This window comes from Balaenoptera acutorostrata, chromosome 11 (assembly GCF_949987535.1).
Source record: "Balaenoptera acutorostrata chromosome 11, mBalAcu1.1, whole genome shotgun sequence".
NCBI lineage: Eukaryota > Metazoa > Chordata > Mammalia > Artiodactyla > Balaenopteridae > Balaenoptera > Balaenoptera acutorostrata.
In genome coordinates this window covers 79332431-79347306 of record NC_080074.1, presented here as the reverse complement: position 1 = coordinate 79347306, position 14876 = coordinate 79332431, and the positions used below count along the sequence as shown (strand labels likewise).

Here is a 14876-nt window from a genome sequence, read left to right as displayed (position 1 = left end):
AATATACTCCAAATGCTTATCATCAGAATTCTGATAAAAGGGATATAATTTCTCTCTTCAGTATTTTAAAAATTGGTATCTAAATAATTTCGTTTTGAACTAGGTTAGTAACCTAAGTCTTCTTCATTGAGCTTTTGAAATTGAAAAAAATTTTAAGTTCCAAATACAATAAAGACTTTGGGAATTCCCTGGTGGTCCAGTAGTTAAGACTTGGTGCTTTCACTGCCATAGGCTCGGGTTTGATCCCTGGTTGGGGAGCTAAGATCCCACAAGCTGTGTGGCCAAAAAAACAAAACAAAACAAATATAATAAACACTTAAGTACACATTCAAATTTAAAGTGGCAATTTATTTCCTATTACACTTTTCTGGCCAAAAGGAGCTGAAGGATTTTTTTCCTTCTTACTTTCTTACAACAGATATTGTCAGATTTTTTTAAAAAAAGCAAAATATAACAGAATTATAGTTAAGAAGACTAATTCTATCTGAATGGTATTAATCACAGCCCAGTTAAAGTAACACTTAATATAGACTCACTTCAATAGATGATGTTGTCAACTTTAAAACATTAGTATTTCTCATATCATTTCTGGATGGCCTAGACACATTTTTCCTCAACATAACTTCATTTTTTTTCTAGCTTTTCCTTGACTTAAAATAATGGCCTAAGGAAGGTCACATGAGTTTAGTGGTTCTATTTTTAAAATGTTGGGCAAAGTAGGGCTGGTTGATAATGTACTTCATTAAAATAAGCTGTGTTTTCAGGGCCCTGACTGGTCCAGTAGTCTGAGAGGCCTAGGTTTCTTTTGTAGCCAAACAGTAGAGTCCATTCTTCCACCAGCCCACTGCAGTGGCTGAAGAAGTCCAGGAAATAGATTACACTGAATGCTGTCAGAAGAGATTTACATTTAATGGTGTTATTATAGGTGAAATATTTCCTTGAGTAAAAATTCTACTTATTCAGTATTTTGAGGGAACACTGAATTTCATAACCATAGTTGACTTTCTCTGTAGAAAAGATTTTTAAATTTGCTATGATCACTTCCTTTCAATTTCTTTTCCTTATAGTCATGCACGTTCTGTGATCTAAATTTCTTAAGTTCACTGAAAATCAGAGAAAAAATTCAAGAGGATAAAAACAAGCACAAAGTAAACAAACAAGTAATTTTGTCATTACATTTTCGCCTGGATAACCCCACAAATATTTCTTGTTGTTTCCATTCTGTTTCAACACTGCAGAACAATACACTCATGGCTCAATGGTGAAGCAACGTGCATGTGAGTGACAAAACATGGAAACCAGAAAAGGAATATAAATGTAAATCAAACTTTTAAAATCCTAGTAATACAGCAGCTTCCTTCCTTATTTATTCTGTTAATGTCCATCCCACATGAACTCACATTTTGATTCCAGTAGGACATACACCGTCAGCCCTGATCAAAAAGACCACTGTTTGTAGAGGGTAAAATCGAGCCTGTTGCCAGTATCTACTCGTGGCAAACTTGCAAATGTCCTCTGGAAAACTAATAAAATTATATTTTGATTATTTGTTTTCTGGATCCTGGGGACCATGGAAATAGAAAAGGATAGAAACAGGACATGGTTTTTGAAGTTTCTTGGGCTGGGAAGTAGAAAAATAGGTGTTTTCCTTTGGGGCTTTTTGTGACTGAGAATGATGAGGTTCATCTTTCTGAGAGCACTTCTTCATGTTCCTCAGTCTTTCAGGGAGTGGTAGGCTTTGGCAGTCCGGCTGTTGACAAAATCTGTCTTCTTAAACTGAGCCTTTGGAATAAGCAAACAGAAATGTGAAAGGTTAACAACAATTTTCACACAAGAAAATGCAGTTTTTAGTGACTTCTCACCAGGGTCAAGTCAAGCAGGACATTATTATCTGGCTCTTTTTAGCATTCTTACCTTCTTGTAGGCATTATGGAGCTCCGTGTGGGTCCACAGAGAATATAGGAGAACAGAAGCAGCTTTACTTGCTTTGTTGGAAGCATAGCTGAAAAGAAGAAAAGGACATTTTTCGGAGATCAGTGAGAAAGTATGAGCCTTCTGGATGCTGCCTTTGGACGTTCTGTAAATCTTCTTTAACTGCTGTCACTCAGGAGCCATCCATCAAGTCAGGCCACTCACCATGACAAGAGATTAGATGGTGAGCTTTAGGAGGCCAGGGGCCACGTTGGTGCTTTTGTGTTTTTAAAAATCTTTTTAAACCACTAGCAAAGTGCTAACAAATAGTTTATAAAGCAAATTCCTGATATTTATAAGGCATATATTCTTAGAGTTTTATAATTCCTTGAATTTATTTATAGAATAAAATTTATATTTGTACATTTATATTATATATTTTTAGAAAATACTTGTATATTTATAACGCATATTTATAGAGTACAAATGCATGAAAGTATGATTGAAAAATATGTATAACTCTTAGACTTAGTGACTCCATGAATGCAGGGGTTATGTACCTTTTTCAAATTAATAAATTCTTACTGGAGCAACTGTTATTTTAATACAGTTTCAAAATTTATGTCTTTGTATATAGCAAATGGAAAGTGTGTTACTGTTATAAATCCAAGTCTGCACTGAATTTGACATTGTACTTACTTTTTTTTTTGGCCACGCTGCACAGCATGTGGGATCTTAGTTCCCCGAACAGGGATCGAACATGTGCCCCCTGCATTGGAAGCTTGGAGTCTTAACCACTGGACTACCAGGGAAGTCCCCTTACTTTTTAAAAAAATTTTATTATTATTATTTTTATATGTACTTAGTTTTTGGTGTTCTGCTTTTAAATTTGTCTCAAACTTCTTGTTTCTGGCTAAGGATCAGTGCTTTCTTAGGTCTCTCTCTCTTCCATCACTTGAATTAGCACATGGCTGCATTTTTTCTTTTAACAAAGAAACAAAGATTTTATTTTTCCTATCATAGGAGTTTGTAAGCATGCAACCAAGAACAGAGAATGCAAAGCTGTATGAAGAAGCCCATGCTGGGTTCATTTAATAGCTAAAAGACCTCTTTCATACCAGCAGTGTAGGGAGGGTAAGTTAAATTAGCACCTTACAGATTTTTTTTTAGTACCTCAGGGACTTTTCAGAGTCTCTTGCTAATAACTGAAATACTAATAAATCCATGAAAGCTGTGGATCTCTAATATTTAAAATTGGAAGTTCTTAAATTGCAAGGGTGTTATAGTCATGAAGTTTGTTCATAAGTTGGTTGCTTGGCACTTGGAACTCATTTATTTAAAGATGAAATGTAAATGGTGATTGGTTATCAGGCTAGCCCATAAATTATGGGTTAGCTATACAACACTCTAACAAGGAAGAGACAGTAGACCCAACTGGTAGGAGTTCCTTGTTGAATATTTTTTTTTCTTTTTGGAGACAGGGCATGTGAGGACTGGCTCACAAATGGGACACTCAGTGCAACGAAAAATAACAGAATAGCACACCCCGTAATTTGCTAAGCTACAAGAAATTTCCAAAAGTGATGGTGTATTCCCATGTGCTTCTTACGTCTGAATACTCAAATAATTAAAGTCATACCGTTTTATAGAGATTTGGTTAGAAATTTGGATGACTACTTGGAATAGTCGTTTCTGCTTTGCAGCAATAGTTCATACTTTCCACAAAGGCTGAGCAACTGCTACTTGGGAGCAGGTAAATATTCCCTGCTTTTGGGAAATGGACATTCTAACTAGGGCTCCTTTTAATCATGTGACTCTGAATGTAGTCCTCCTTCCATGTGAGCTTTGCCAGAGGGGAACTGAAGAGCACAAGGGGCCTAAATTGGGCGGGGCTGTGGGGGGAAGGGTTGTGCTCATTCGGGATACCACAGATCCCTATGCTAGCCTCTGTGCAGCCAAGCACACATTTGTCTACTACAGGTCAAGTCCGTTTGCTTTGCAACTCATTAGAACTGGCCTATAATAACATTTGTTTTCTTTTTTGGTTACTTACAAAACTAACTTTATTTAACAAGTCAAACAATTCAGAGTCATATAAAGAGAAAAAAATAATAATCTTCATACCCCCTTGGGATCCCATCACTCTGAGTTAATTAACAGTAATAATTTGGTTACATAATGTTTTTCATTCTCCACCTTTTTTTTTTTTTAATGGGGAATATTTGAAGACACAGACACAAGGATGTGGGATGACTTACATGCATTAAACCTTCTACTTCAAAAGAGAATAAGAGATGGAAGAGATGTGATAAAGAAAACTGAGAAAGCAAGAATTTCTTGTTATGCTGCCTCCTACTTCCCCTCCTCATGCTATTACGGGTGATACCGGCTTCACATATTTAAGTGAGGAAAAGGGCATTCCTTGTCCATAGGACTCCAATTTGCCTACTTTCTTCTCTTTTTAAATCACAGCTGTGGCTCTGGGAAACAATTCATTAGGTCAATAAAATGCTGGAATGCATGACCCAGATAAGCTATGGAGTTTTACTATTTCTGGATATTTTAGAAGAGAATGAGCAACTACTTGGCTTAGAGGATTCAACTTTCACTTGCCTGATCACCAAGGACTGGACCAGATGATCTGGTCCGGCTGTACCATCTTATTTTTTGGCCATGTAGCCCATGGTACTCAATTCCTGGACATTCACAACTGCATTATTTACATATGGGAGTGGTGGTGGGGAAAGGGGAGACACTGACAGGCAGATGCTAAAGGACTTACGTGTCACCTGCGCTTATGGTCATAATTTTCTGCAGGCCCCCAGTGTTTAGAAGATCCCGTGCATTCTGGTAACTATTTTGGATTATATTGTTCAATGTGTAACAGGCAGAGGCTGTAGTTTCAATGAGAAGATCAGTACTTGGGACTGTGTTAGGAATTATGGAAACCAAATCAGGTAGAGTTTCTCTGGCTACAAATGAAAGAAAAAAAGAACACTTGATTAAAAAGATTGTTTCTTAACCTCAAGATCCCAGTAACATTTAAGAAGAAACATTTGGTTAACAACCATATGGAAGGATGTAACCACTTTAATACTCAAATTACCACAAAAAAAAAAAAAAAGATTTTTAGAAAGATGATACTTTGTGCTCAGTGCACTGGAGACCTTTCCAGAAAGTAATTTGACAGAAATGTCAAAAAAATTTTTAAATTTTCACATTTTTTTTTTTTTTAATTTTCACATTTTTTGATTCAGTATTTCCACTTTTGAGAATTCATCCTGAAGACATCACTTTAAAAATGGAAAAAGCAGAGATCTTTATTATAGTATTATATATATCATGAAAAATTTTACACAGCCTAAACATCCCAATAATATGAATATGATTAACTAAAGCACATCTGCAAAGAATATTATGCATCCCAAAACATATCTATGAAGCATGTATAATAACAAAAAAATATTTGTTAACATTCTATGTGAAAATAACCGGTATACTTAAAGGACAAACACATATACAAGAAACCTGAGAAGAAATACACTAAAACAGTAACAGCCCTTGTTTTTCTACAATAGTATTAATGGTGACTTAAAAATATTAAAAAAAAATTATCTGTGCTGCCCAAAGTTTCTTTAATACGTAAATAACCATTATTAAAAAAAGATAAAGAAACTATTTAAAATTTATTTTTTCACTATATATAAAATCTTGGTTATAGGGTTTTTGTTTAGCTTTTTCTGTAGTAACAAGAAAGGTATTAATATTTGATGATGTCATTATACCTTGTCCTACGGTATATATTTCAGGCAATATGAATTTATACTTGGTATTTTGCAAAAATTCTTTCCATGTATGTTTTTTTTTCCTGTAACTACTTTGGACTCTCCTTGAAAGATAGAGAGCATGCTTCTATTGCTTTGTACAAATACTTCTGCCTAATTTTATTTTCTTCATCTGAGTTTATGTGACACCTTGAACTGCACTTCTCTCTCTGATACCGGACTGTAATTAGTTATGTGCCTGTCTGAACTCCAAATGGAGCCATGAGTTGCTTGAGGACAATGATTGTATTCATTTCTGGATTTCCAGCATCGATCACGATGCCTAAAATAGAGAGGTACTCAATAAAAGGAACGGAACCATATGTCTTCCTTTGATAACACCTGGACCTGATTGACAGGAAAGACATACCTTCTGCTCAAAGGCCTGAACACTTCCTTTTTCACTGTTGTCTAAGCATCTTGGCATAGTGTTAGGAGCTCAGAGCTCAGTCTCTGAAGCTACACTTTTTTAGTTTTAGTCTTGTCTCTGCCACTTCATGGCTGTGTGGTCTGGGTAAGTTACTTAACCTCTTTATGCTGCATTTTCCCAATTTGTAAAATGGAATAATAATAGTATTTACTTCACAGGACTGTTTTGAGGGATTAAATGAGTTACCATGTGTTAACTGTATCACAGTTCCCTGCACACAGTAAGCTCTCCACGGATGTGAGTAACTACCAGAAAGCTTCCTCCTTTAGTAAGTTAAACCACAGAATGAAAGGCCTTGAGAACCTGAATTTTCCTTTTGCTGAATTTAGGTCGACAGCATGAAAACAAGTGTGAGACAATCACAACAGAAAATGTACAACTGATCTCTCTGCAGGATGCATCAATGGCTGGCTGAGACCAGGCTGCCCACACTGAGACTGATCCCTGCTGAGAGAGTTCCACCTCTCCTCCCTCAGTATGACCAACAAGAACGTCCAATTCTACAGATCAATTTTAAGGCTGAAACTTTGGGTTATGTCTGAGGAGGAGTGAGAATTAAGAGAAGTTAGAGTCTTTAACATTTTATATCATGTTTGTTTTTCTTAGAAAAGCAGTATAACTGTTTACATTGACAAAGTTAAACACTACAGTACAGTAAAGGAGGGGTCATTCCGTCTCTCTACTCACACACACACACACACACACACCCTGTGGGCCTGAGTAAATACATTCACTTTGAGACAAAGTTAGATCTTTAATAGTGAAATAGAAAATCAAAGGCCCTATCATGATATTGGAGGGTTACAGCTCAATGTCATATTATTGAAGGAGATTTTAGTTAATGCTGGTGCTTGCACATACATTATGTTATCTGATCCCTGGAAAAACACTGTTCTGTAGTGATTACTAATTTCATTCGATTTAGGGCAGCTCAATGACTATCCAAGGTGACATGTGGCAAAGTAACATTATAGGATGCAGACCAATGTCTTCTGCATGAGACCTGTTATTCTGTCACCATGCTAAGTTGCCTATCTTCAAGTTTTTAAGAAAATATGTTTCAAGTTTATTTCTGTAAATCTAAGTGAAATGTGATGACTTCATTCCAGGTCAGCCCATGGAAAGTTTTACTTGGCCTAGAAATCTCTCATGAAAAACACAAAGCTTGTATTTCAAACTGATTTTCATTTATTCCTGGCTATTAATACCCTGAATCAACACAAGTACTTCTACTCAAATTACATATTTGACATAAAGCCAATTTGGAATTCAAAAATTGCATTTATCTTGCTGAAGCCTCTCCTCACGATTGTCCTTAAAACGAGGGGAGGTTGATCAGTGAAATCACCTTATATAAATTGTGGGGCTACAGCTGTATTGTTCCAACAGCTGGAGGACTGTGGAACTTGAGACAACAGCATTTCTGCCCTGAAGGCACAGGCACAGTGTGCAGAGCGCAGTTCTATTTTTTTTTTTTTTTTTAATATTTATTTATTTATTTGGTTGCGCTGGGTCTTAGTTAGTTGCAGCATGTGGGATCCAGTTCCCTGACCAGGAACCGAACCCGGGTCCCCTGCACTGGGAGCATGGAGCCTTAGCCACTGGACAACCAGGTAAGTCCCCCAGAGCGCAGTTCTTCTCATCAGCTATGGTCTAAAGATGGACTTAACATTTCATTTGAGAAGAAAAAAGTCAAAGGATAATACACATGATTGAAGTGCAGCACTAAAGTCCATGAAAGACAATGAGAAGAACACTTTCATAATTTTGAGACAGTGCCTTTGGCAAGGTTTCTTTCAGATTCACTGAAAAATTTCCAGGCTCTCTACGTTCATAATGGGCACAAAAGCATTGTATGAAACCTCCTGTTCAATGTTGTGCTATTGGCTGTCTTTGAAAATGACATTGTTAGAACATAACCACAGACTTCTGGCACTGTGTGAGTGTGTGTGTGTAGATTTCAAAATAATCTAATCCATTAAAAAAACAAACAAAAAAAATTAGTGGAATTTTTGGAAAACTGAGTTTTAAATTGTCAGAAATGACTAATTTATGGAGCATTAGAAAGCATGATTAATTTTAGCATTATCTTCCTATTATCTAATTTTATAGTTTATGACTTAATTCACAAACATTTACATTTTCAGGTATAAAGAAAATGAATGAAAAATGTTATTTGAAAGTGTAACATAGTTACACTTTATTATTGACTCTTTGTCCATAATATGGACTTACAAAAAAAGGAGCAAATGTGTTTCATCGTATTTATTCTAAAACCTATGCCAAATCTGTTATATTCATGATTCCTTCTTTTTGTGATTATCTGTCCAACCACTTTTTTCTAGTACAACAATGGCCAAGCTTCTGAGGTGAACAACCACTGTGTGTGTGTGTTTGTTTAATGTTTCAGAAGAGTGGTGCTTAAGCAGGCCACACAGAGAACATTCTGAAAGACATGGGTTAAAAAGACTTCACTGGATGTCATAGCTGAGGGCTGAGAAATATCAAATATATTACCTATCTCATTAATTATTAGTATGGTCTAAAATTTCTCTTTGGTAGTAATTAGAATAAAAACAAAGCTGGAGGGCTTCCCTGGAGGCGCAGTGGTTGAGAATCTGCCTGCCAATGCAGGGGACATGGGTTCGAGCCCTGGTCTGGGAAGATCCCACATTCCGCAGAGCAACTAGGCCCGTGAGCCACAACTACTGAGCCTGTGCGTCTGGAGCCTGTGCTCCGCAACAAGAGAGGCCACGATAGTGAGAGGCCAGTGCACCGCGATGAAGAGTGGCCCCCACTTGCCGCAACTAGAGAAAGCCCTCACACAGAAACGAAGACCCTACACAGCCAAAAATAAATATAAAAAAATTAATTAATTAATTACAAAAAAAAAAAAAGATGGGAGCCCTTTGGTGGGTTACCTAGTCCCATGTAAGTGTAAAAGAAAAAACTTAAAAAACAAACAAACAAAGCTGGATATTAAGAAAAATCCTATTTGAGACCAGTGCGAAAGCCTACACTTGATGTTTGGGTACACAAAAACCAGTTCTATTTATCACATTTTGCTCTTTATTCACACTTTCAGCTCATCATTGTAAAAAGAATGTGATAAGGACAATGTTTCATTGCATTTGTATTTTCAATATATACACTTTACATCTAGAGACTTACACTGACTTACCAATTTCATTCTGTAGAGAAAAATTCCGAGACAAATTCCTCAGCAGAGAGACGGCAGTCTTTTTCACACTTGGATCACCAACATGCAGCATCTTTCGTGTGTGCTGAAGGCCATTTTCTTTCTGGACAACTGTTTGAGCTACTGATGTTGGCATCTGTTTTGTGAGACATGTTCTATAAATACTATTGTATTTTACTTCATGGTTAAAATTTCTTAATTTCTGTAGATTACTAGAGATTGAGTGAGATGTTTTAAAAGCTAGAGATTCTTTTAATTCTTATTAGGTTTTCAATTTAATTACTGGATAAAGACAGTTTATTCAGTAGTTTTAAATAAAACACTGGATTTGGTTAGCTATTATGTTTTCTGCATCTGGTTATAAATAAAATGGGTCTGTCTTTCCCTTTCCTTTTTTATCATATTCTTTTTATTCACATTTTCAGTTCATCATTGTGAAAAGAAAAGGGCGTTTTAGAATCAAAGTTACACTAATGTCATAAAATTTAGTGGGTAAGTTTTTTTCCCTTTTTCTATTTTCTTGAACTATTTGTGTAATATAAGAATAATTTCAACTTTGTGGGTCTGGTAGAACTTAGCTATAAAGACAACTGAGCTGAGAAAAATTTTAAAGGGAGATGTCTGATTACTATTTCAATGTATTTACTGGTTGTTGGCTTATTCATCTTTTCTGTTTGTCTTGTTCAAATTTTGGCATTTTACATATTTTAATAAACGTATTCATTTCTAAAAAGCTAGTTTATTCTGAAAGAGATATTGGGCTTTTAAAGAAAGGAATGTATGGCTTGTCAGATTACCTGTAACTCTATTCTCTGTATCAGAGGCTGCATGCGCAAGTTGCTGGTTCAGGTCTAGGTCCACCAGAGGCAAATCTTATTTGGAATTAGGCTGGTCACCTACTTTCACAGGGTCTGAGTACCAACTAGGCCCTTCCTAGCATCAGCAAACCTCCAACAATACTAAGACCCTAGCTTGTGTCTGCAACTTTATATATTTTTATTTGAACCTAACATGAGGCTATCATGCCAAAAATCCGTGTATTCTTGACCATTCTTCAGGGTGTCTATCTTCTCTGTTTATCTATCTAAACTCTGCTTGCTTCCCCTACCTCCTGCACAGTGCCGTCTTTACATTCTGCACTGTACTGTCTAAAAAAGGGGTTCTTAATATAGGATCCAGGATAGGTTTCAGGGAGGGAATAGGAGGTCCTTAAAATTATTTTTGTGTTTATAGTAATCTTTTTCAGGGAAAGAGTCCGTAACTTTTATTTGATACTCAAAGTGTCGATGACTCAAAGAAGTTTAATAACCACTATTTTGCAATGTTTGTTCCAAAGTTACACTTTGTCTTTCACTAATTTGCAGAACATTCCATTAGACTCTTTTCTTTCCTCTGGGAAGAATCCTTCACCTGCAGCCATTCTGTACAACTCCTTGGACATGGAGGTAGACTTAGCATCCCTCTCTCTTCCCAATGGCCCATCTGAGTAATTACATCTTTCCTCATATGCAAAAGCTCTGCTCTTCTGAGTCAATGCCGTCCAGCTCTATCTCTCTCATAGCGTTTTCTTTGTCATCTCAAGGCCTAGTATATAAAAATGATCACAGAATTCTGATTCATTGAGGGAAATGGGAGAGGCTGATGTGGAATGATCTTTAGAATTTGCTCATTAAGGAAAATAAACAATCAGATTTACCAAAGAGAGATTTCATATTCCAGCTTTAGGGAATTTGTGAGAATGACTGTTAGTCAATTATTTACAAACAGCACTTCTAGTTCATATTGCCCTCATTACTAATGAGGTTGAGCACCTTTTCAAATGTTTAATGGCCATTTATATATCATGTTTTGTGAAGTGCCTGTTCAAATCTCTTGTCCATTTTTCTATTGGGTTGTCTTTTTATTGTTAAATTGATGAGTTTTTTTTATTTCCTAGATACCAACCTTTGTTACTTATATATGTTACAAAAATCTTTTCCTCCTCTGTGCTTTGCCTTTTTACTGTCTTTTGATAGCTTAAGTTATTAATTTTAATGTAGTCAATTTATAAAATATTGACTTTATGTGCTTTTTATGTCTACTGTTAAGAAATCTTTCCCTATTCCAGGTCACGAAGATATTCTATGTTATCATTTAGAAGCTTTATTGTTTTACCTTCCACATTTAAATCTCATTGCTGTTGGAACTGATTTGTGTGTAAGGTGTGAGACAGAGAACACATTTTTTTTTTTCATTGGACATCAAATTAAGTGCCTTTAAAGTGTTTTAGAAACTTGAAAACTGTTTATTTCAATGATTTTTAACTTGTACAATGAATGTTTAATTTTACATGTGTATACAACATAATGAGTTGATATACTGTAAAATAATTATCACAAGTTTAGATAACATCCATCATCACACATAGTCACAAATTTTTTTTCCTTCTTGTGATGAGACCTTTTAAAGATTCACTCTTTTAGCAACTTTCAAATATACAATACAATATTGTTAACTATAGTCACCATGCTGTACATTACACCCCCAGGAGTTATTTATACTGTACTTTATACTTTATACTTTACACTATCCTTAGAGAATTTGCTAAATGGGTAAATTTTATCAACCCATCCCCTTTCCTTATTTATTATTTTGGGTTTTTTTGTATCATTTAATAAATAATGACCATTATACCTGAACTAATAAAGTTTACATTAAGGTATTCTTACCAGCAAGAAATTACTGCCATAATTTTATACTAAAATTATAGAATTTATCTTTTAGAAGCTATTCAGTCCAGTTCAGGTTCTTTGCCATCTAAGGCACATGGCCATCAATGCTCAGTGCTGTCTCAGTTATGAACACAGGTGAATGGACTGGGTATTTTCTGGAACTATGTTTAATGGTCTGCTTTTCATGTTTTTCTATTCAGTGATTCCTTTTAGAAATTACAAAGCCAAGCATTTTTTTATCACACCATCTAAACATAGCAAAATTAGGGAAAGTAATAATTAGAAAAAATATACATGTAAGTCAAAATTTTAATAAAAAGCATCTTGTAACTTAAAAGAACAAAGGGTCCTCATATCATTGTCCCATGCTGCTAATGATTTCTCCTATAAATCTCTAGTCAAGTTTAACTCTAATAGCCTTGAGTATGGATTAATACCAGTTTAGTGTAGGTCTCCTTTCAGGGGACTGGACTGGTCTAAGGTTAGGTATGATTTAAAATCCATTGCTTGGATTCCTTTTGGATTTGGAACTCTTAGATTTCTGTTTGTTTATTTCTTTTTCCCAGCTAGATTATTACCAAACACAGGGATTTTGTCTTATTCACCACTATATACTTAGCACTAGGCTAGTGCCTTTTATGTAGAAGGTGCTCAAATACTGTTTGTTTGATAAATGAATACAGGAATTATGTAGTCTGAATAAACTACATATTCAGAATGGCATATTCTTGTATGTTGGGTGGCAAATATTCCTGTATTGACAGAAACATGGAAGCACCTCTGGATAGTTTGGATTCCATGAAAGATTTTGGAGTGGAAGAGTCTAAAATCCAAGCTTAAAGGGTTAGCTCATATTGAACCATCCTCAGAGCATAGTGAGCTTAAATACATACAGACACAGCAATTTAATTTCTGACCTTTTCTATTAAGTTGGCTGGTAGTCAGTTAGTAAGAGGGCTTCTGTAGTTTGGGAAAATGAAAGAAATGGTTTTGGGAAACTAAGCATGGGGAAATGGGAAGATAAGACAGTAAATTATGTCTTTCTGTCTGTCAGGGTTCCCTGGTCACTCCCCATTTCCTTCTCTTTGTGCACAAGTACATTCTGAAGAATTTCAAAGAGATTAAAATTGGGTTGTATTCTTAACCATGGTGCTAAAATTAGAGAAATACTGGTTTTAGTATTTCACAATTTTATTCAAAACTGAGCAAAGAATGAACATGGTTCATTAAAGAATGAACATGGTTTCTCAAGTAAGGAATAAATAATATTTTTGTTATCAACAAGAGTGCTTTCCTCTATGATGATGGATAATTAGACTGGCCATAGAGTGAACTACTTGGGGAGAGTTTAATCATTTTATGATCAAGGCAAAGAAAACAAGCTTAGTTCAAATAATTAAATATTTATAGAATCCTTTACTATGTTGCAAGCTGTAAAATACATGGGGAAAGGAACAAATTTTTACTCTTTTTTTAACGTAATTTAAAAAAATTAATTTTATTGGAGTATAGTTGATTTAAAATGTTGTATTAATTTCTGTACAGCAAAGTGATTCAGTTATACATATATATACATTCTTTTTCATATTTTTTTCCATTATGGTTTATCACAGGACCTTGTAAGTTTTTACTCTTTTTAATATTTTAATTTTGCTGGTATAAAGTACATCTGGAAAGAGAAGTAACTATTTTATAGTTGACTTTCTGGGACACAAAAGCACAGATAGCCTTTCCAACTGCAGTGGACATGTGTTGTCTCTGCCTTCTAGCATTCATTCTTCCTTTTGGTAACAACACTCTGACTTTCCCTTAGGGAGCCACTCCATGTGGTACAAGTGGTAGTGACCCTCGCTCACTGAAACCCCTGCCCCTGAAATTCACATGTGAGCACATAACCCAGACTTGGCCAGTTAGAACATCACAGGCTCCTGGCCACAGGTACTGGTTTGGAAATGGGAAAGTGAGACTCATTCCCCAAGTTCTTAACAGAGCTATTGGGAAAATAGTAGTAGTTTCTTTTCCTGTGGAGACATTGAGCTGGATAAGAGGTAAGCCTGAAATCACTGGTGGCTATCCTTGCTGTAATATGAGGCTAGCCCTTTGAGAATGAAACCAACAGAGGAAAACAGAGTCCAGAGATAGAGAATCACAAATATAATTGCTGGGCACCTATGTCCCACCATGACAGAAGGAAAACCCACCCTGGACTTTTCAGTTATATGAGTCAAGAAATTCCTCTCTTTTGCCTAAGCCAGTTCAGGTAGGATTCTGAGACTTGTAACAGAAAGAGTTCTGACTGATACTCATAAATACCAATGAGTCTTTCACTCGCAGTCTGACCTGGGTTTGCAGAAGCTGAGGCTGAAATTCCTGCAAAGCCGAACTCTCTCTGGCAATTCCTGAGAACTGTCTTGATTGAAGCGAGAAAACTTATGTTCTTACTTCACTGTCATTTCTGAGCTTAATGTAGGTGTGTCTACAATTCCATTATTTAAAAAAGTAAGCATGATACTCACTGGTCCACTTCCTGCCGTGAGATTCTGGAGAGCTCCCAAAGATGCTTCTTGAGTGTAGTTTCGGACACTCTTGGCGATCAAGGACAAATACATCCGTATCACGATGGAGTGCCACAGCCACTCCACGCCCTTGGGGTTGCTCTTTTCCTCTGGCATTGGCATGTCCTGGTATTGCTAACCACACACACGATGAAATCCAAAATTAATGCCTTCAAGTGATTTCTACAATTCCACACCCAAACCAAGAGACCAGAAAGTACTGTCTTGTCTAGGGAGACTAATAAT

At 35.9% G+C, this 14876-nt stretch overlaps 1 protein-coding gene across 2 annotated transcripts in view; it reads right to left on the bottom strand.

The window, feature by feature from the left end:
- Positions 1–327: 327 nt before the first annotated feature.
- PKP2 (plakophilin 2) overlaps positions 328–14876 on the bottom strand; it is a 94626-nt gene continuing 80077 nt past the window's right edge. The window contains exons 9-13 of one of the 2 annotated variants that reach the window (XM_007175656.2): positions 14592–14765; positions 9347–9500; positions 4694–4883; positions 1915–2002; positions 328–1782 (exon numbers count right to left, since the gene is read on the bottom strand). In XM_007175656.2, the coding sequence (XP_007175718.2) occupies positions 1714–1782; positions 1915–2002; positions 4694–4883; positions 9347–9500; positions 14592–14765 (675 nt within the window). In that variant the 3' untranslated portion in view covers positions 328–1713. The remainder of the gene's footprint in view (positions 1783–1914; positions 2003–4693; positions 4884–9346; positions 9501–14591; positions 14766–14876) is intronic. The other variant, XM_007175657.2, reaches the window with a different exon arrangement.